The sequence below is a fragment of the Eleginops maclovinus genome, chromosome 14, assembly GCF_036324505.1.
Source record: "Eleginops maclovinus isolate JMC-PN-2008 ecotype Puerto Natales chromosome 14, JC_Emac_rtc_rv5, whole genome shotgun sequence".
NCBI classification, from domain to species: domain Eukaryota; kingdom Metazoa; phylum Chordata; class Actinopteri; order Perciformes; family Eleginopidae; genus Eleginops; species Eleginops maclovinus.
The window spans coordinates 14918899-14942412 of NC_086362.1; the positions used below are offsets into that span (position 1 = coordinate 14918899).

At 40.2% G+C, this 23514-nt stretch overlaps 1 protein-coding gene across 3 annotated transcripts in view; it reads left to right on the top strand.

The window, feature by feature from the left end:
- Positions 1-23514, top strand: part of focad (focadhesin) — a 60310-nt gene that overhangs the window by 34200 nt on the left and 2596 nt on the right. For all 3 annotated transcript variants that reach the window (XM_063900420.1, XM_063900421.1, XM_063900422.1), the window contains exons 17-42: positions 420-470; positions 944-1027; positions 1576-1702; positions 3455-3643; positions 4604-4725; positions 4816-4908; positions 5129-5217; positions 5917-5958; positions 6076-6184; positions 7889-8005; positions 9233-9471; positions 10099-10188; positions 11309-11456; positions 12346-12465; positions 13043-13165; positions 14100-14177; positions 14792-14863; positions 15500-15602; positions 15688-15768; positions 16774-16902; positions 16979-17094; positions 18972-19232; positions 19374-19463; positions 20033-20210; positions 22371-22468; positions 23181-23432. In XM_063900420.1, coding sequence (XP_063756490.1) covers positions 420-470; positions 944-1027; positions 1576-1702; positions 3455-3643; positions 4604-4725; positions 4816-4908; positions 5129-5217; positions 5917-5958; positions 6076-6184; positions 7889-8005; positions 9233-9471; positions 10099-10188; positions 11309-11456; positions 12346-12465; positions 13043-13165; positions 14100-14177; positions 14792-14863; positions 15500-15602; positions 15688-15768; positions 16774-16902; positions 16979-17094; positions 18972-19232; positions 19374-19463; positions 20033-20210; positions 22371-22468; positions 23181-23432 — 3201 coding nt within the window. The remainder of the gene's footprint in view (positions 1-419; positions 471-943; positions 1028-1575; positions 1703-3454; positions 3644-4603; positions 4726-4815; positions 4909-5128; positions 5218-5916; positions 5959-6075; positions 6185-7888; positions 8006-9232; positions 9472-10098; positions 10189-11308; positions 11457-12345; positions 12466-13042; positions 13166-14099; positions 14178-14791; positions 14864-15499; positions 15603-15687; positions 15769-16773; positions 16903-16978; positions 17095-18971; positions 19233-19373; positions 19464-20032; positions 20211-22370; positions 22469-23180; positions 23433-23514) is intronic.

Sequence of the window (23514 nt, forward strand, 5' to 3'; positions counted from 1 at the left end):
TTAGGCTGCTGCAACAAAACAAAAAAATCCCAAATTGGGATCAATAAAGTAATTATATTCTATTCTAAGTAAAATGCTGCTTGATGCAACAACATTATCTAGAAATGTCACATACAGTATATAAATATAATTATATATACACAAAAAGAGCCTGTTTCTTCCCAATGAGTACTTCAACTTTTTATTCTTTTAAGTACCTTTTTCTGCTAGTGGTTTATAACTTTTACTTAAGACTTAAGGACTTTTACTCGTAATGAAGTATTTTGACAACAGTGTATTGGTACTTTTACTTTCAATTGAAGCGTCTGAATACGTCTTCCACATCGCTTTTTTATATTTATATTTAATTAGCAGTTTTGCAAATCAGAAAGCTACTGAACTTTGAACTGTACTCTAACTGTGCTTCTTGGTCCTTCCAGAAACTGAAGGAGGAGGTGGTCAGCTTTCTCTGGAATAATGCTGTGAGCAAGGTCAGTGTAACAATAGGACAGATGTTTCAGCACACACAGCCGATATCTTAAAGGAGCATAAAGGTTGCTAACATGTTACAAATGCAACCAAACCGAACACGTTAAGTAGACAAATGTTAAACTGAGCACACGGTGCATCCTTAAAGCTGCTCTTATAGAAGAAGAAGACAAAGAAGAAGAAGATGAACCTTTACGTAACCTCTGGCTTAGTTATTACACACACACACACACACACACACACACACACACAGTTATATACACAGTATACAGGAAGGTGCACAGATGTGTGGTATATATATTAACTGTGTAAATGAATATGTTATTTTATTTGAATAGCTATGAATCCCCACATAATTATCAGTTTATTCAGACTTAACTGATGGCACTAAAAGTCAGATGAAGTTTGATGATATGTTTAAAAAGGTATTTTAAATATTCTTGCATGTACAAAGCTATGATTGTTGCTGTCCCAGGATCCAGAGGTGGCCAGCTGTGGCTACAGAGCTTTGGCAGATTTTCCTGAAGAGGCCCACACAGTGAATCTTCTTCCTGAAGCAGTAAGACTTCTCCTCACACTCTGTATACAACATTAAATTACACATTCAATCCTTTTTTCTCCAAACCAAACTTATATTTGTGACTTTTCTTTCCAAAAATGGTAGTCCAGACTATTATTTGGGATATGATATGTGAAAATTCATGGATGCATTGAATATCCACCCATTAAATTCTATTGTGTAGCGCTCCAACACATTGTACGTGATAAAACCGAGGGGCGGGACATCTCTAAGTAGTTAACCAATGGCAACAGAGCCGGCCAGCTAACCAATCAGAGCAGACTGGGCTCTGGTTTTAGACAGAGGGGGAAAAGAGATGCTGTAGCACAGGCAGTATGCGAAAAACAAAGAGCTTTTTGAACATTAAAGCATGGAGACATGTCCTAGAATACAAATATGAACATTAAAATGACCAGAATAGTCCCCTTTAAATGATCCACATCTCTTTATCCTCAATGTGGTAGTCAGTTAAGCATCTGATATTATGGGATGTTTCGATAACCTGCTTATATCATCATGTTGTTTCTGCTGCTTCTGTCACTCTGCAGGCCAGACCAGCTAAGCACCCAGAAAATGAGGAGGAGGAACAAAATGAGGAGGAGGAGAAGGATCTCTCTGTTCCTGGTCCATCCTATGTGAAGCTGATGGCTCTCACGCCTGTGTCCGTCCTGCCAGGTACAGTACCCCCCATCTCTGATTAATAACAGCAGCGGCAGACTAATGAATGATTGTGTTTGTTGTGGGAGTCAGAATCAAAATTCTATTTGGCCCAGCAACAGGGAAATGTACGGTATGACAACAGTGAGTGTTAGTGCAGATTAAGTAAAAAGAGTAGACGTACATACAGCGGATAAAATAAGTATTGAACACATCACCATTTTTCTAAGAAAATAGATTTCTAAAAGTGCTATTGACATGACATTTTCACCAGATGTCGGTAACAATCAATGCACTCCACACATGCAAACAAACCGAAAGCTTTATTTTCTTTCTCTGAAACCAGTTTAGAGTGTCCTTGGCTGTGTGTTTGGGATCATTGTCTTGCTGACATGTACCCCCTCTTCATCATCCTGGTAGATGGCAGCAAATTTTTATTAAGAATGTCTCTGTACATTTCTCACATCCTTCCTGCTATGATATGAAGTTTGCCAGTGGCGTATGCTGAAAAGCAGCCCCACATCATGATGTCTCCTTCACTGTTGGTAGGTTGTTTTTGGGGTGATGTTCCATCTGACCTCCAAACATGGTGTTTTCAATGGCATCCAAAGAGTTTAATTTTTTTTTTTTTTTCATCTGACCATACTATATTCTCCGACATGCTCCAACATGCTGTGCGTACAGGCCATGGCGGAGGAGTGCATTACTCATTGTTTTCTTTGAAACAATTGTACCTGCTAATTCTAGGTCTTTCTGAAGCTCAAGTGGTCCTTGGCTCTTGGACGAATCTTTTGATAATTCTTTTCACTCCTCTGTCAGAAATCTTACGAGGAGCACCTGGTCGTGGCTAGTTTATGGTGAAATGATGTTCTTTCCACTTCCAGATTATGGCCCCAACAGTGCTGGAACATTCAGGAGTTTAGAAATCCTTCAGTGCCATCAGTACGTTTTGCAACAATAAGGTTGCGAAGGTCTTGAGAGAGCTCTTTACTTTTCCCCATCATGAGATGTGCTGACACCTTGGTAATGAGGCACCTTTTTGTAGGCCATGTGTTGGGGCCGAACCAGCTGATATTAATTTGCACTGACTAGGATTGCTTTTTCTTGGCTTTCTTTGCCGTTTTGCACCTCCCTTTCTTCATTTGTTTTAAATACTTTCTCCCTGTGTCACTCATTTTATTACATATTTCATTTCTGAACGTATTTGTTTTGGTTTCTTTGCATGTGTGGATTGCATGGGTTCAATGGTTTCAATCGTCAGATGCACAGTACGAAAATCTTAGGACCCGAGCTCCTCCAACAATGCAACAAATTATAAATTATTAAAAAAGTTATGAAACAAAGAGTTCTTACCAACTGCTGGTGAAAACGTCATGTCAATAGCCCCTTTAGAAATATATCTACTGAAAAAAATGGTGTTCAATACTTATTTTAGCATAAAGAAATATATAAAAGTATGCACATGTTTCAAATTCAAATTTTCAAACATTTTCAAACTTTCTTTTTTACTACATTTTCAAATTCAATTCAAAGTCAAACAAATAAAACACCATGGTACTTAGGCAGCAGCAAAGTGTATAGTGACAAGGAAGTGATCCTATAAAAGTATTGAAATATTGAAGTAGCTGGTAATGTTTACGGATTATAAGTAAATTAAAAGTGCACAAAGGTATGATGCACAATGTTGCTTAAAGGGTTTGATCTCTGCTGCTGTTTGATGGTAGTATTTCAGTCTGACATATTTTAAAAACTTCTTCTGTTTCTCCCCAGCCTTTGAGATCTTCCTGAGCTCGCTGGTGAAGCAGGAGATGAACAAGATGCCTCGGGGGGTTTACTTCTCTGCCCTGAGGGGGGGGAACCTGCGCTCAGACCAGGGAAAAACAATGGCCGGAATTCCATCTTTCATGCTTAGAACCTATGAGAAAAACAAGCAGCCTGGGCTGAAGCCCGGACTGGCAGGTATAGCCATGCTAAAGATGGAGCCTTTCTGTTGGCATGCTTTGTGTTGAAATACATTCTACAGGAGTGTCATTGTGTCCATTCTCAGCGAACGTGTGCCCTACATATTTGGCAAAGATATGACGTTTGGATCAGACTGACTTACAGAGATCCTTTCTTTAAAGTTAAATGCACTAAAGAAAATGAAATGTTGACTTTAATTAAATGTATCATGTCAACAGATTTCACATAACTGTATTAGGTTAGTTGAAAGCAATAATATTAAGTTGAACCAAATATTTGTTTATTTAAATGTAATAGTATTGCTTTTCTAATGTAATACTGGTATGGGAAATCTGTCGACATGGTACATTTAATTAGAGTCAACGTTTCAGTTTTGTTAAGTGTGTCGTTGCTACAGCGCCACCTAAGGGTCATGGTCACTCATTACTACATGTTTGTACCAAATATGGTTGCAATGGCACGAAACATTCAGGAGGTATGACCTCTGTTTTGGGAATAAAAGCTCTGCCAAAAACGCTCGAGTAAAGGTTTAAGGCCTAGCTATAGCAAAACTATAGGAAAAAGTTGGTCTAGAGGTGTCGGTCTGGCTCCAGCTGTCAGGAAATCTATTCAATGAAGGTTGAAATGTTTATGCTTGGTCCTGCCTTACGTGCTCATAGATTAGAGTGTGTGTGTCTGTGAGTTTCTGTGAGTGCGTGTCTGTGAGTTCCTGTGAGTGCGTGTGTGTGTCTGTGTGTGTGCTGTTGGTAAGAATTATATTTATCTCATACCCAGCTTTGTTTTAACTTAGTTTTTATTTCTGTTCTTTGTCACTCGAATTACCTTTTGAAAATCTATCAAAAGCTTTTTTAGAAGGTGTTTCTTTTGAGCTATTTCCTAATGATTTTAATGTTTTAATAAGCACCTTTAATTGCTGCTTTGCTGACGTGCTGCATTGTTAAACATGCCGTGTTGCAGCCGGACTGTTGCTGAGCTACGAGCTGCCGGTGCAGATGGACCGTGAAGGCAGAGCCATCGAGCGGTTCCTCGTCAGCCGCAGCCGCAGCTACCAGCAGACCCTGGCAGCCCTGATTCATGAAGTGCGTCTACATTCTACCCTCACACCCCTCCTCCTGTTTACCAATTACATGTCTCGAAGTTTACACTGCTGCTGCTTGTTTCTGATGTAGGTGAACATCCAGCTGTCTGAATGGCACCGCGCCATCCTGCTGCCCCAGGCCTGGAGGGGCTTCATGAGCCGAGCTTTCCACGCTGCTCTGCAGGTTGGTGACATATTTCTAGAAGAATTGGTCAAAACTACACGTGATTACAGTTTATTCCACAGGCCATAAGACTGTTAGACTCCTGAGCTCTGTGAAGTGCCTCCTGCAACACGATCTTGCACTATTGTATCCTACTCAGTTTCTTCTTGCACCATTTTTTACAATTGTTTTATTGTTTATGTCTTATATATATTTATGTTGCATTGTTGGATGTGTTCAGGGTCGACGTGCTGATTTGGGGATGCAGCAGAAGCAAGGCAAAGAAGAGCCACAGGAGATCCAGTACAAACAGCACTGTGCCTGGCTGTGGTGAGAATAACACACACACACACACACACACACACACACACACACACACACACACACACACAGTGATCTACCAAAGAGGTAAGTTGTAGGATGTAGTAAAAGGCAAAATGTGCGGGCCAAAATAAACAAAATAATGATACTTTTTAAAGTTGGTTTGTGTTATGTCATTCATCTTTTTTTCTTAACTCAATTTTGGGAAAATGAAGCAAATCTGATAAATGTGCCTTTTCAGAAAAAGGTTGCTAAATAAGTTAATATCCTTCAGTTTCTTTTCAAATGTAGCTAGGATTACTTTACATAAAATAAATAAAACCATTCTTCAGGACAGGTAGAAGCATTTATAATTTAATTGCAAATGTTTATACACAGTTAAAAATAAAGATACATAATTATAATTATCAGTGTGCTGCTTTAGAATTAAAGGTTTTTTATTGACCTTTTTGCTAGACATTTGAGCTTCAATTCCCTCTCCATGAAAGGATCTGCAATCAACAGATACAAAACAAATATGGGTTCTTCTTACCTTACACCATATTGGTGTTATTTTAACATAAACACACATTTTCACACACACCTGCTCTATCAGTGAGGTGACTGGTGCAGTCTGAGATAAGTGTGTCAGTTTGAATACATGCTGTTCCACATCATTAGCAGGAGAGGGTCCTCTTTTTCTCCTTTTTGAAATGATTTTCTTCTCAGGGCCAGAGATCAGCTGACCGACGTCATCAAGACTGCTACAAAGTGAGTCCTCTAGATTCACACAAAAGATTGTTGAGGGGGTCTGAAGGTCACACCTTGATAGAATTGTGGCCTTCCGAGTGTCTGTGCTAACAGTGGTGTGTTCTGTGTGTACTTAAGGGACAGTCCCGTGGTTCAGGGAAACTCCATCCTGGCTCTGAGTGGCCTGGCTGCAGTGCTGGCTAAATATGAGAGCAACCTTCCTGCTGACAGCGACGGCAGCATCAGGGTGAGAGACTCACCATATATGTTTCACAGGATGTAGATACAGTGGCAGGAACAGTATGTGAACCCTCCGGAATGTCCCGGTTTTATGCATGAATTGGTCATTAAATGTGATGTGATATTGATATAAGTCAAAAGTATAGACAAACACAATGAGCTTAAGCTAATAACACACAGGTTTATACTTTTTATTTCTTTATTGAACACACCCATTGAACATTAGCAGGGCTGTTGGAACAAGCATCAGCAGATGCTTGTGTATAGAAAAATAAACTATTTGACTATAAGTCAAATTAGCTCGAACAACACTTCTAATCTTCAGAATCAGAATACCTTTATTTGTCCCACAGAGGGGAAAGTAGCAATAGTTGCATCAAAGAGCCAAAGTCAGCTTAATATTTATGAAGAAGCATGCGTAAGTAAACAAATATTAATATTAAAGATACAAAAAATAGAATTGACATAATATACAAAAATATACAACCTTGTTTCACTGATTAAAACGAGGTTTGCTAACTCCTAACCCATTTAGCTTTAGTTAAGTCTAGGGGTTCACATACTTTTTCCAACCTACACTGAATGTTTGAATAATGTTTTCAATATGGAAAACAACAAATGGATATTGTGCTATCAGTAAAACAGATTGTGTTTGTCTATAAATGTGACTTAGATGAATATCAGATCACATTTAATGCATGAAACCAGGACAGTCCAAAGGGTTTACATACTCTTTCTTGCCACTGTATTTCATGTTCCATCAGCAGCGTGCGATCTACAGTATCTCTGTCGGTGTAAGGCTTTACCTTGGGTTAGCTTCATGAGGGTTCTTTCTGACTGCAGGTGCTCAGTCTAATACTAAAACTGCCTGTGGTTCTCACACACATTGCAGTTACAGATAGATCACCTGATTTCTGGTTACCGCACCGGCCCACACCGGTCTTGTACCAGTCCGTGGCGGGCCCTCGCCAAAAGGAAAACCCCCAGTGTGACGTGGTGGACACGGCTCAGACTTGTGACGCCCTCTTGAAAATTGATATGGAAAGAAACTGCAATGGCTCATCAATCCGCCAGGTGGCGCATTGATGGACGCTGCCACCATTGGAACTCATGAAATAAACAGCTGGAAGTCGAACACAACCGGTCCCCTACATACCTGTGCCCTGAGCAATAGGACAGCAACACTATATGGCCCCCACAGTACGGACTAGTCTTAAAAACATATTCCAAAGTGGTGAAATTATGTTTTTTAAGGAATTATACCGCACTCTTCTGCAGTAAACTTCATACTGATGAATAATATCTGGTTCTGATGTTATGCGTCACTGATAAAGGCACAGTATTTTAAAGGAACTAGTTCAACAGCGGTATTTCAAGCTTAAACTCTGAACATAACCTGGTCCGGATGCCATGGCAATATAGCCAGGTTAAAAGAGAGCCAGCTTCAGAGTGCGGAAAACTCTGGCTTTAGGCTCGACATATCTCGCTAACTCACTAATCTGGCTTGGTAGGACCCCCCTGTTCTCTCTTGCTTTCAAGTCCTCTACCCCTCCCCCTTCTTCCTCTTAGCTCACAACTGCTTTAACTGTTATTCTCTCTCTTATTTTCTTGTAGAGCATCTTTGAGCACTGGGAAACGCCCTGTATAAATATGATGGTTAACTGTTATTACCCTTCTTTAATAAGTCTCTTACACTCTCTCTCCTCTGCAGGCGGGACCAGAGTTTGTGCCCACAGCCAGCTGGTTGACCATGGTGCTGAACACGCTGCTCAGCATCAGCAGCAGCAGCTACCAGCCCTCAGGACAGGTGTTCCCATGGTTCCTGCACGTGAGTCAGTTTGCTTTATGAATTTGTGTCTCACTTACTATAAATGTATGCCAGGTCACAGCGGCTAGACCTTCTAACGTTTGAATCCAGTGTTCAATCCTACTCTTGATATTGCATTGAGGTTTAAAATACAAAACTCACCTTTTAATATGTATATTAAATAAATGTTACAACAAGGGCTAGTCCTGCTTCATGAAGTGATTTTGGTTGTTGCATCATGGCAGAAAGAAAAAAAAGTATTCAAATGTGCATTTCTTCAGTTAAAACGTTTAAAATCACCACATATTATATCCATCACATTTCAAATGACCCTAAAGAGACTAAACCAGACGTTTGCGAATAGATTTGTTTATAATATCAACTTAAAGTGAACCAGTGGTCAGAGCAACACAGTCACAGAGCAGCGGGTTCACCAGCAGGAAATATTGTGATACACAACTTCCATAATGTGGATTAAACATAGAGGTGAAACATCAGCAGATTCATCAATGGAGAGTTAGCATCACCAACTATTTAGAAAATGTGTAATTGTTAGTAATTTAGTAATTTTGAAAAGAAAAAAATCATTTTATCGATAAAAATAATGAAGGAAAATAACTGACAACTCAATAATACAAAATAATGCCTTGTTGTTCTTTTACAAGCATCATTTAATTGCTGCTCGTTTTTCATACAGGAAACACAGTCAGATTTTGTTTATTTTAAAATTTGAATTCCAACACTGACTCTCCTTAGATCCCCAGAGGATACTTCAGGCTTCATACCTACAGAACCCGCACAGCAGTCTTGATTTAAGAAAGACCTTCACATTTGAATCCTTACTCTTAGGGTCAGGGTTAGCTTCATGCAGGAATACGTGTCTTTGATGAATAGTCTTCTGAAATGTAATAAGCCTAACAGTCCTGCAGGTGTCCTTGCCGTTTTCTATCTGTTGCTTCACTGAGCCGTTTGAGCAACACAGCACTAGTATATTATTCTTATTCTATGGTATGTATGTTCACACCTATGATTTCATGTGTGTTTAAGTGTATATATTACAAAGATGGTAAAGGGTATTGATATAACCTGCTTTATTGTATGCCTCTCTGTGAACATCTCGTCCACAGTTGGTGACATTCTGATCATTATTTCAGAGATACATGTGATCAGCACGGCCCCCTTTTCAGCTATGGGAAAGTTCCAAAACAGAAACATCCACTAAATTCTTTTTTTGGTATAAACCCCCAGCGCTCCTATTCCGGGGAGAACACAGCGAGTGCGATCGCCCGCTCCTGTGCCAGCTTGGCTCTGTCGCTGCTTGTCCCAGTGTTGGTAGTGTGGCAGAGGGACGGGATGGTCCAGGTTCTGTCCGCGCTGCAGGCCGGCCTGCCGGGCTCCAGCGCTGCCGAAGATTCCCAGGCCGTGCAGTTCCACTCCGGCCTGGCGCTGGGCATGGTGCTGTCCAGCCTTCACCAGCAGCGCCTCAGGTCTGCAGGGATGCCTCAAACACACTCTGTAACCCAGGGGGTCAGGCTCACTTTAGCTCAGGGGCCACATACAGACAAATTTGATCTCCAGTGGCCCGGACCAGTAAAATCATAGCATAATGACGTATAAATAACAACTATTTAAATGTTCACATTTACAGAACTATCTTTTTACAAATCAGTACGGACGATCTGCAAATGTTTAAGTGCAATTTCAACCAATGTATGCCTCGGTTTATCTTTTACACATGTGCATTACAGCTTACAGATCACAGTGTGTCTGCAAAACATTTAGTCACTGGTATCTGGAACTGAACAATATAGTATTTTACTTTGGGATCAAAACGTTAGTCAAGCTCTAGACATTATTTTACATTCATTTCCACATGTCCTGACACACCAGCATACAAACTAAAGTGAGAACTATGAAGAAAGAAGGTCAGTTATCCCACTGCCTTGTAAATGTATAATATTTATACTTACAAAATACATAAAAGCTGTGAAAATGACAAGTAATGTCATCCCTGCCGGATTGAACCCTCTGGAGGGCCGGTTTTGGCCCGTGGGCCATATGTTTGACACCCCTGCTGTAACCCATCCTTTATACTCTGTCTCTCTTCTCTGCAGTGACGTCTCTGTCCAGAAGGACACTGATCTCGTCCGCAGCTCTCTGGACGCTCTGGAGAGCAGTTCCTTCAACCCTGACCTGGAATACAAGTCAGTGCTGAGCCCTAAAACATGATGTGAAGGGGGGGAAATAATATCCAGATTATAAACTTGCATCCTGAAATCACACAATGAGAATCACAGTTAAATCAGGATTCCTTTATTCATCCCGCAGCGGGGGAAATTTACATTGTGAGAGTAAAGGGACAACGCAGACAAGCACATTTTAAAGAGCAGAAACAAGTAAACAGTAAACATTGGAGAAAGTTCTCCAAAGTAAGTAAAAGACTAAACCAAACTTTAAAAACGGCAAACAGACTACGCTTCTGCCGATTCTCCCTCCTCACAGTCACAGTGTTAAAGAGATGGTTTTAAGAAGATGAAAAGGCAGGAAAATAAAATAACAGTCTCATCTGTTGTGGAAAAACTTCCTCAGGTAAACAGGTTTACTCTCAGACTATTAACTGCTCTGTCCTCACAGAAGCTCCATTGGAAAACACTTTGTAAATCAGATGTATGGAAGCCAATATCTGCCAATATTAGTCATTACAAGTTATTATTTAAAAATAATGACGTAGTTCTAATTTATTTTTACTAAGTATCTCAACTAAATTGGTCAAAACAATGAAAACTCTCAAAATATGAAAATATAAAACGTTTTTAAAATAATTAATTATCTGTAAAATTTAAGAAATTTGTTCTGAATTTTCTTGACACTGAGACACAGTTTAAAATAACCTAACATCTTCAAATAATTAATATTTCTCTAAATAATTAGGAACTTTCAGAACAAAATATAATCAGTAGAATAGAAAAAATAGAAAATATGTGTTCATTGTGCAGTTTTATAAACCCAGGAAAAGGGGCCCTGTGATCAGGCTTTTGTCAATGTTACCCAGCTTTACAAAAAAAATGTGTTCAAAAAGCATGAGAAGGAAAGGAATTTTATGAAACATTTTAAAGCTTGAAGATAAGTGAAAAAAGGACAATATTTGCTTTTTTGAATATGAAATGGAGTCAAGACATAAGATGCATACAAATGTGAGTACTTACCACCACTGTCAACCAGTAGGGAATAACAATAAAATACAAGTGATTTTCCCAATAACCAAAGAGCTACACATTCGACTTTACAATACAATGATACTCAGTCTCCTCCTCTCCCCGCCAGCACCGGCTGTGTGCTGGGTCTGGGTCTGGTGCTGGCTGCTGTCTGCAGCAGCGGACAGACGGAACAGCACGTCAACATCTCCCAAACCCTGGACAAACTGCTGTCCAACTTGCAGGACAGCAGCGGGCAAGGTCGCATGCTGCAGGAGGTACAACCCCCCCGCACACACACATCAGTTTCAGAGGTCGCACAGTGTTTGCTGTCCTTTTGACACACATTTGTTGATTGTTAACAGTATGTTTTCACCTTTGGTGCAAGTTTGCTTTTTTGAAGAATATTGTTTTAAGAGTCGAGCAAATCACATAAAATAAAATCTCATAACAACTCACTTCTGGATGGCAGCGAACAACAAGTTTGTTCAGGTTTTCCCTTTCTATAATCATGAACCGTTATACACTTTTTTACATATTGTAGCCTACATGCACTCACTCACTAAATATGTTTGACTTTTAATTTAAAGCTACTGTACCCAATTTTATTTTTTGTAAATGGTACACTATGTTTAGATGTTATATGTTTAGCAGATTATACGAGTGGTGTGTTCTTATTTCTTCTTTATATTTTATGGTGTTTAAAATATCTTCTGAATATATTTATTTTCTACTGAGGATATGTATATATACTGTTTATTTTAATTTCATTTGTATTTGATTCTATTTTTAAGAAATTGTTCTAATTATTGTATTGATTTTCAAAATGCTCCTGTGAAAAAACAACTTTACGACTTGGGAGAAATACAATACAAACTCACATCATTTAGAGTTAATCAAAAATGTTTCACCTACACTAACTGTGAGGAGATGGGGTTCGAAAATGTTTCTATAGACACAATGATGCATCAATAGTCAAAATGTTGTGAAACAGAAATAGTGTTTCGCAATAACCAATGCTGTAATACACCTGAAGGCAGCATGGGAGATGTCGCCCAGCAGGCTGAGGTTGTAGGCTATACGTGAGATAAAAAGCCTAATCAGAAAATGTGTGGGAGTGAAATGGTGTTTTAGGATTTTGTGTCTCTAAACATCTGTCTCCTGCAGGTATTGGCGTACTCTGTTGGGTGTGTGTGTGTATCGGCCTTCAGCGCAGGCATTATAGATGCTGCCAAGGCTGAGGAGGTCATGACTTCTCTGCGCACCCTGACCGAGGAGAGCCAGCAGGTGAGCAGCATGGAGCTCTGAAGGATCTTCTAAGAAATGATGCTAAGACAACTACTGAATTTTAGTAGCTGTTATGTATTTATTTTTTTTATATATATTTTCTATGTATACATATTATACATTTACAGGGCTGGGGGTAACTTAATCTTCTTCCCTAATAGTTTCCACTTTAGTTTGTATGATGTTGTGTCAGGAAATAAATAATTCTAGATCTTGACAAGTAGTTCTGATCATAAAGTAAAATACTGCTCAGTTCCACAGACTGTGATCTGTACGAAGTAATGTGTAAATGATAAACCGAGACATAAAATGGTTGAAATTGCACTATTTGCCTTAAGAAATGTCAGGTGAATCAAAATGATTAGAAAAAAGATAGTTCTTTAAATGTGAGCATTTTCAGAATGTACTTTCTTGCACTGAAACAGAGGGAAGGAGTTGTGGTTAGTTGTAGCTTATGCCGTGGTTTGAATGGCCCGGCCCACTGGAGATCAAATGTGTCTGTATGTGGCCCCTGAACTGAAAGGAGTGTGACCCCCTGTTCTGACCCCTGTCTCTGTGTGTGTAATGTGTGTTTCAGACTCCAGGCTTCTCCCTGGCTCTGGGGTTGGTGGTGCACGGTCTGTCCATGTCCGGCCACGGGAAAGCAGAGGACATCTACCCTCGCCTGCTGGCTGCCTGGGTGAAGATCCTACTGGCAGAGGTACACCCTCTGCATGTCCTTCCTGTGCACTGCTGTATCAGAAACACAAGAGGGAAGTAGTGTACAAATACTTCGTGACCAAGTAGATTTTTCTGGTGTCAGGTCTTTACCCCACTATTTATTCTCCTGACTTTACTTTTACTCCTTACATTATAACACGCATACCTGTGCTTTCTACTTCTTACATGTTCAAAACAGACTTTAGTTTGAATCTGCATTTGTGCCGTGATCATTATTATAGTAATTTCTCACCTGTGGTGACTATTGCCACTCAATATCACAGAGAGATTGGCTAACTGGGCAAACCAGCGTGTAATCTCCATTAACGACCAAGTTTTAGCTTTTTCAATTCCACTCATTACCAAAGAAAAACAGCGTGTACGGCTACACCGTCAAAAAACTGTTGCTCATTCCAGTTCCAATCACCGCACCTGTGTCGGTGTGGTCACCTATATACCCAGTGCCCCATTGCGCTGTCTAGTGCTCACAAACAACAACTAAAACATACAAATGGGCGCCCTAATGTCATACAGAAAGCACGTACGGTATACCCATCATTTCCTGGTCTCCTCTAAAGAAGAGGGACCCATCATCCTTTAGCAGGAGGCAATTGCACCCCTTATCTCAAACTGCACCATCATCCTACAAAGCTCTTTCAACGGAGCAAGGCAGAGAGCAGCGGGAAAATGGCTAACATCAGGGTTAGAGGCAGACGGGTGGAGTTAATGAGACGACTGAGAACAGACACATGAAACAGTACTCATTATCTTCATGCTGATCGATTGATTACTAAGCTAATCAATTTAAGTCTACTTTATTTCCGTCTTATTCCTTTAACACATCTGAAACTAGCCAGGATTCCTGGTGTTTAAGGTTATACTTAATCTGCTAAATAAATATACTTCACAGTGTGCTGAACGGCTGTGTGTTTCAGGGCTGTCCCACTATGCAGCGGCTGGCTGCCGTCAACGGGCTGGTGGCTTTAGTGGGATCTGAGAGCTACCTCTTCCAGGTGAGAAATCCTTGAATGAAAAATGATTTACTTAAAGTAAAATATTATTAATGAAGAGCAGTTGTTGGCTTAGGTATTATTGTGATGTTTCTTATTAGTGCCAGGATTTTCTGACAGGAATTGCTACTTATTTCAAATCTACTTTCTGTGAGAGAATTATCTTGCAAGGTATTTATGGGAGTCTAAAAACAAATGCACCAAAAGCTGTAAAAGTGTCATCCCCTGGTATTTCCTCTTTTTTAATGTTTTTTTCTAAGTTTTTATGCATTTGTTGAGAAATAAAGGCTCTCTTACACTTAGGATTTGGGTGAGAAAACAAAGACAAGGTGTTTGTATTGTGCCATAGGTAATGGATCATAACATATCCAGTATAGAATTACTCTGCAGATGCTCCTGTTCAAAATAAGACCAATGTATCAGTTTGTTGAGACACAAGACAAGCCAACATGTGGTCTACAACTGACGAGGTAAGCCACCTCAGAAGGTGAAGAGTCAGCAGTCAATGATGGTGTATAAAACTGTGAACAGAATAGGTTTCCCCCGGTGGAGATGATGATACAGAGTGGATATCCTGCTTCACTGTCTGTTACTGACTGTTGTGTCGTGTTGAACAGCAAACCAGTGAGCTGGAGCTCTCCTCTCCGCAGCAGAGCCGACTGAATGAAGTGATCCGAGCCATCACACAGGTATGGAAATAATTTTAGGACTGTTTTTCATTTGTGAAAAGTTGACTTTCCCTCTCTAATTATTATTTCTGAACACTACAAGATATCAGAAGTAATTGCCAAAACTTCTGGTAATCAAGTGTTACATTTTCTTTCTGCGATTACCATCATCAGGCTGAAATATTTCTGATTCAATGTGTTATGTAAAAGTTTAATTAGTATTAGCACATTGGAGACCCTGTTACATTGGGTTGTTTTGTCTTTGATCTTATTTTTCAAGAACACTAATTCACTCATTTGTATAAAGTGTTTTCAGGTTGTCCCTTGAAGATTTACATTTAATTTAAAACTGTAATTACTCTGCCTATTAAATGTAAATTGTATACAATTTTTACATTTTGTGACTTGATAGGCTGGCCTATCATAATGTACATGTATACTGTGTATTCAATAGATATCTATATAGATACACAGTACATCATTCACTCTGATATGTATAATTGTACTACTTTGTTTACCTTCAACTTTTATGTATATCTTTGTTGTTTTAAATTGTTCTATTTCATGTTACCTTTACTTGATGTCTCATCTACCTGCTGCTCTGTTAAAAAAATGTCCCAAATTGAGATCAATAAGGAACATCTTACCTTTTTACAGATCATAACGTTCTCTGGAGCCATAGGCTTGCAGTCCAACAGCGCCTGTTTGGTCGGTCATTTGCATTTGGCCCACATGTCCACCAGTCACAGCCACACGGCAGGTAAGAGCAGCAGCAGCTGTTGTGGGTCTATACAATCAAGAGCTACTACTGTGATATCTCTCTCTCCATGTCCTCCTGTCCTCAGTTCCTCAGGACTTCAGTTACCTCTCAGAGAATAGTGTCCTCAGATCCATCATTGACTTCATCACAGAGGCAGGAAGAAAAGGTTTGTTGACTCCTTTCCTTCCAATAAGTGTGTCTTTGGGGGTTTTGTCTAAAATATGTTTGTATAATAAAGTTTGACTGATTAGAATGTGGGGACTAAGTAATGGTGGAATTCTCATTTGTTATATTTCAAGTTCTAATGTGTTTTCTTACAACTTTAAAAAAAATATTCCTGTCAGAAACTCTTTCCCACCTGTTATCTTAGATGAAAAAAAGTCACTTAAAAAAGGATTGTGGGATAAAAGAAGGTCCAACCTGTTCTCAAGCTAGAACAACAGAGCAGAAAAAATGATATCAGACTTAGAAATTTAATTACCAGAAATGTATCTTTCTCATTGCCTCTTGGGGCTTACGTACAAATTACACTTTACGTTATAAAATACAGCTTTATTTGTGTCGCGCTTTCATACACTAGCTGCAGCTCAAAGTGCATCATGGCACACAACACAAATTAAAAAAGAGAAGAAGAAATTGACTTTAGGTCGGACGGTAAAACCTTTTTACACACTTAGCGTTAGCACTTAGGATAACTACATAATATAACAATTTAACTGTTTAAGGGACACAGGATGTAAAAGATATGATGATTAAAAATAAAAAGCAATAAAATAAATAATAATCCCTTTCTGTAAAATAACGGAAGATATAAGACAATATGAATAAAAACAATAAAATATAAAAACCTATTGAATAAATTAAACAAACAGTTACAGTATAATAGTAATAATAAAATACGAATAATAAAGATTAAAAGACCAACTTAAAATGGAATGTCGCTAATGAAACTATAAAATAAATATTTTAAATAAAACATGAGAGACCTTTAAAATAAATAAAACAATATAAAAATAAATAAATAATGAAGAAAATAAACTCCATTTCAAAAGGGGCGTGTCGCAAATAAAAAGCTATACTAAAAAGCTGTGTCTTCAGCTGTCGTTTGATATTGTCCACTGATTAAAATACATTTAATAAATCATTTCTTCTTGCTTTTTGGAATATCCAGGTCCAGAGTTTGCCCCTCCAGCTCTAGTGAAGACAGCTCTGACCCCGCTGGCATCCGTTGGGTCCAGTTTCCAGTACCCCCCCATCAACTGGAGCGCCGTGCTGTCTCCTCTGATGAGACTCGGTTTTGGTAAGAGTGATCTGGCTGGTTGTTCCAGAGGGTTAGCAGAGTCAGAGCACCGTGTCAGTGTCTGTCTTCCCCACAGGAGAGGACGTGCAGCATCAGTGTGTGGTCCTCGCAACATCTCAGGCTCAGACTTCCCAGAGTGCATCTCTCTTCCTGGGCTCCTGGCTGTCCCCGCCTCTTGTGCACAGCCTGAGTGTAAGTTCCTCTTGAGTAACATTAGATATCGAAGTGCTTTTTGAGCATAGAAGGAACTTATTCAAACAATGAATTAATTTTATTACCTGTTTTATCAGATGAAGAAAAAAATGTTACTTAAAAAAGTTATCCTGGTAAGTTGAATTTCCCTTGGCAAACTTTTTTTCCACCGATTTCACAGATGAAATGTATTTTAAGGAACTTAAAAGATTAATTATATATTTACATATAATTTTAATTTTCTAAGGAACCTGGAACAACATAACATGCACACTCTTCCCACTCCCACTGGTCAGTGACAAAGAAAATCAACTTTACATTTTAATTATTTCTTCGAATGTGAGAACAAAGCCAACATAACCAAGAAAACTTCTGGACAAAAGTAACTGAACTTACATCAACAAAAAAACTAAAACCAGAAGGCTTCTTACCTAAGCTCCTACCAAAAACAGGAGAAAACCAAAAGGCTTTTCACTCCTACAGCTTCTCACTAAAGCTAAAAAATGTCACCATTTCAAAAAAGATATTACTTACTATGACTAGCGAATTTGCCACACAGGCCTGCAGATTCAGTAACTCTACTATAACCAACCATAACTTAGGCCTACGGTATCACACTAAAGAGGTGGACCAATCCGGACGCAGCAATCAGGATATTGGCCCAATCAGCCAAAATAGGCACCACCTGCAAATACACACACACACACACACACACACACACACACACACACACACACACACACACACACACACACACACACACACACACACACACACACACACACACACACACACACACACAATAGGAGAGGAACCTGACAGCAAAAACAGTGACTTAATGTCCGATACTTAGAGAATTGATCACCAGATTTTTGTTTTTGCTTCTCACAGCTTCCCTGCATGATGATTAACAAATAAAAACGTTATTTACAAATGTTTATGAAAATGTGTAAGTAACTTAAATGAATTGTTCAATTCCCAAACAATCACCAAACAGTAAGAGCAAATTTATAAATATTAATATTCCCAAATCAAATGAACATCAGTATTTTACTCAAACTTCCTACCTGCTATAGATTCCGTTAATACAAAAGCTCACATACAAGAACCTAAGTTGAAGTCCTAAGATAACAAAATGCAGTGAGCATCTCACCAGCAGAGTTTATAGTGTAATATATGTTTATGAGGGCTGTCAAGCGAATAAGATATTTAATCACGATTAATCGCATGATTGTCGCAAATCATTTGCAAGTTTTGTATCTATTCTAAATGTACCTTAAAGGGACATATTACTTGTTTTTGTGAGTGGAAAAATATGATTTATAATAAATAAACAATGTTTATTTATTATAAATCAGTCATTTTTGTATATAATATTTTTATAATCATAATGAATTATAAATTACATGTTTTCAGTACCGTAACAATTGTTATTGCAACAATCCGGCCAAAGATAAATATTGGCGAGTCCCTGGGAATCAGCGCTATGCTTGGCCAGCGAGTGAGAGTTGAAACTCTTCGTACTCCGGAGGAAACTTAATCCACTTTGCATTACGTACATATCATCTCGGTCTTGCCGAGAAAACCACCCGGGAGGCTTTATAACCAAATAAAACATGTAGTGTGTTTCTGCTGTCAAACACAACGTTACCATGGTTTCCTGGTATTTTCCAAACTGCGGTGCGGGCCGATGTTCACAGAACGCGCAACGTTAAAAGGAAGTTGCGTTAACGCGTTAATAACGTGTTCACTTTGACAGCCCTAATGTATGTACATGCTGTACACAGCACTGTTAACTGAGTACCAGAAGTACTGATGTCTTATACCGAGCCCTACCGGTTGGACCTGACTCTGGGTGATGTGTCTCTCCCCTTCAGTTTCTGACCCGGGCTCACCTGTATGAGAGTCTGGGTCTGTGGATGAAGCATGTGGCTGAGGACAAGCTGCAGGTCCACACAGAGAGTCTGGGTCTGCAGCAGTTCCAGGACGACCTCCGACCCCAGCGCCTGCCCCTGTGCCGCTCCCTGCTGCAGGGCCTTGCTCAGGCCATGGCTCTCCCAAACCCCCCCAACAGCTGCTGGAGCCTCCTCTGCTCCACCACGGAGAAGATCTTCACCCTGCTGCCCAACCACATCAAGGTACCGACCTGAAACTCTCCGGCTGCTGTTGGAACAGAGACATCCTAATGTGATGTGTTGAAAAGAAGAGTGCTGCATCAGCTGTGATTGTAACGGAACACTCACAAAGAGTGTCCTCCCATCTCTTCTGCTTTTGTTCAGGATCATGAAGTGGATTTGTATGTTGGAGTCGCCAGATGTCTCTCTGAGATGTCTGATGCAGAGATCGACCGGATTACAAAAGTCACAGAGGTACATTCTAAATGCTAACACTTGCTAAGATAAAAGTTGTTGTGTATTGCTTGTCTTAAATACAGTGTGTATTTAAATGATTTATTTGGGCTGGTACAAGCTAATCGCCAAAATATGAATATGTATCCTATAAATTAACTTTGCTTAAATTAATTTTTTCAGAACAGATGGCTGTTTATCTCATGCCTGTGCCTCTGTACAAAACTCAAGCTGGAGTCAGGGTTGGGTTAGCCTAGCTTAGCATAACTACCGGAACCATAGGGGAAACTGCTAGCCTGGCTCCGCCAAAGTTAGAATATAAACCTAGAAAACTTGCTAGGTGCTGTAAACATGTTGACTTCTATCTGTTCTGTACAATGCCTTAACGCCATGAATTGTAGAGTAACACATTGAAGGAAGATCATCTGATGGCTTTCCTAATCTGTTAGCAGAAACTAAGATAACCCCTGCTGCTGGCAGGGGGTCAGCAGCCTGCCACATAGCTATTTTGACATTATCACTAAAAGAACAGTCTGTACATTTGTAAAATAAAATGGGTATTGTAGTAAATAAAGCTTTGCACTGTTTAGACTCAGATGGAGAAAACCTGCTTCGTCCTGGCTTACCTGGCCTCCCAGGGCAGAGTCCCCCTGCTGGGTCTGAATGACATCATCGCTGGGGTGCTCCAGGGTTGGCCAAACCACAGAGTCGGCTGGCTCCTTCTGCAGACCTTTTACCAGTGTCGCCTGGCAACCAACCCTAATACAGGTCAGAAACACGTCAACTTCAGGACCTTTTTATGCATTCACTTCACACAGGGAGAGTGGCAAAACATAGTCAAAAATACTCTCCATTAAAGGGATATACACCCAGAGGTTTCTACTAAAACATGTAAAGATGCTTACATTCTTGATAAAAAAAATCATATTTCTCTCCCTATCTGTCCCTGTATTTCTGATTCCTCAGTAAAATAAGTATTTGGTCACCTACAAACAAGCAAGATTTCTGGCTCTCACAGACCTGTAGCTTCTTCTTTAAGAGGCTCCTCTGTCCTCCACTCGTTACCTGTATTAATGGCACCTTTTTGAACTCGTTATCAGTATAAAAGACACCTGTCCACAACCTCAAACAGTCATACTCCAAACTCCACTACGGCCAAGACCAAAGAGCTGTCAAAGGAGACCAGAGACAAAATTGTAGACCTGCACCAGGCTGGGAAAACTGAATCTGCAATAGGTAAGCAGCTTGGTGTGAAGAAATCAACTGTGGGAGCAATTATTAGAAAATGGAAGACATACAAGACCACTGCTAATCTCCCTCGATCTGGGGCTCCACGCAAGATCTCACCCCGTGGGGTCAAAATGATCACAAGAACGGTGAGCAAAAATCGCAGAACCACACGGGGGTACCTAGTGAATGACCTGCAGAGAGCTGGGACCAAAGTAACAGAGGCTACCGTCAGTAACACACTACGCCGCCAGGGACTTAAATCCTGCAGTTCCAGACGTGTCCCCCTGCTTAAGCCAGAACATGTCCAGGCCCGTCTGAAGTTTGCTAGAGGGCATTTGGATGATCCAGAAGAGGATTGGGAGAATGTCATATGGTCAGATGAAACCAAAATAGAACTTTTTGGTAAAAACTCAACTCGTGTTTGGAGGAGAAAGAATGCAGAGTTGCATCCAAAGAACACCATACCTACTGTGAAGCATGGGGGTGGAAACATCATGCTTTGGGGCTGTTTTTCTGCAAAGGGACCAGGACGACTGATCCCTGTAAAGGAAAGAATGAATGGGGCCATGTATCGTGAGATTTTGAGTGAAAACCTCCTTCCATCAGCAAGGGCACTGAAGATGAAGCGTGGCTGGGTCTTTCAGCATGACAATGATCCCAAACACACCGCCAGGGCAACGAAGGAGTGGCTTCGTAAGAAGCATTTCAAGGTCCTGGAGTGGCCTAGCCAGTCTCCAGATCTCAACCCCATAGAAAATCTTTGGAGGGAGTTGAAAGTCCATGTTGCCCAGCGACAGCCCCAAAACCTCACTGCTTTAGAGGAGATCTGCATGGAGGAATGGGCCCAAATACCAGCAACAGTGTGTGAAAACCTTGTGAAGACTTACAGAAAACCTTTGACCTCTGTCATTGCCAACAAAGGGTATATAACAAAGTATTGAGATGAACTTTTGTTATTGACCAAATACTTATTTTCCACAATAATTTGAAAATTAATTCTTTAAAAATCCTACAATGTGATTTTCTGGATTTTATTTTCTCATTCTGTCTCTCATAGTTGAGGTATACCTATGATCAAAATTGCAGGCCTCTCTCATCTTTTTAAATGGGAGAACTTGCACAATTGGTGGCTGACTAAATACTTTTTTGCCCCACTGTATCTCTTTGAGGGCTCTTATGAAGCAAAGTATTTTCTGATTGGCTTGTAAGGGAAATATGGCGCCTCTTAGCAAAGGCAGTTCTGTGTTATTCTTAAGCTATGGGAAGAGGTACTCAGATGGACGGTTATATTTTAAGAGACTGCATGTGACATTTTGAAGGGGAGGCTAATCTGAATGATTGATCTAATATTTTCTGACCTGGAAGCCCACAAAAAATGACTTTGCTTGTCTTACTTTACAGTTGGTCGGCACACCAGATTCCATAGCATGTTCATAATGTGTTGGTACAATTACTGAAAGCTCATTTTTTTATGATATGTCCCTTTTTAAGTTCTCAAAACTTAAAAAATGCTATTTCTAATGTGACCACTAGGTGACATCAAAGTCAAATCATTTTTAATTTCACACAATGCTCACAATCATTTATTATTAGCCCGTAAACACATAGAATGACTACATTTATTTTTTCATTATTTTACAGTGTCTTAATTTCTATCTCTCAGCGAGTCCACAGTTAGAGTTGTGTTGTTTGTTTTAGGCGTTTCCAAACGAATGGAGTGGCTGTTGGAGCTGATGGGACACATCCGAAATGTTGCCCACGGTGCAACCTCCGTCACATGTGGAGACACGAAACTGGTATGTGTGTAAACCCTGCTGGCAAACTGCGCTGGGGTTCCTAATAGAGCTGGCAGTGTGTAGTTGTAACATGCCACAGATGATATTTCAGCACAGAGGTGTGAAGCTCTGCCGGGGAAATCTGCCATTGCTGAGAGGGTTTGGAATGCAGTCCGTCGGCCCTGTCCACTTACATTTCTTAAACACAGGGTGTGTTTGGGTCTCCTGTGACTCGTTTCAATTTAAAATGAGTTATTTACCCTCCAGTATTTTTTCATTGGAACAAGCCTTCATGACATCCTCCACAACAGCTAGATAAACAAGACAAAACTGAAGGTCTCCCAAAAATAAAGTGTATAATTTAGTGTTCGGGTCTTGGAAGATCCAGCAGTGCATTGTTGTTGGGGACTCTGGGTCAAATTTGGGTCAATAAAGATTCATCTTTGACCCCCCCCCCCCCACCCCAGATCAGAAATCTTCCATTTGTCCCGCAACAGGAGCATTTGTACAGCCCTATGTCTGTTACAAATGTATTTGGAATAGCCTTTTGGAGTTGCAGTTTATTTTACCTGAGGCCTTATTGTTGTGCTCCGTGTTGCTGAGCATGGTTAACATCACTCACAGTCAGCAGGTTGTAAATGTCTCTACCACCATGACAACAGCTAGTACTATAAACAAGACAAAAGAATACAATAATGAACCTGAATCACAGATTTCTTGTGTTGTTGTGCAGGCCACAGACTTCCTGTTCCAGGTGTTTGCTGCAGCGGTGGTTTCCTGGGGGGACCACTCCATGCCCCTCCTCTTTGGCATCAGGGCCCAGTGGTTCCCATGGCAACCCGGCTCCAAGCCCCAAACCCTACAACACGGTCTGTACGGTGAGGAGTCCTCCACTGACCATGCCCTGCCGCAGTGCATGCTGGGATTGCCCCACAGCCTGGCTCTGCTTCTGAACAAAGAGCCCTGGAGCAGCCAGACACCCAAGGTGAGTGTGTTCTCTACTGCGATTTACAAACAACAGCTTCACCATGGTTCCTTTTGATGACAACCTGTGTGTGTGTGTGTGT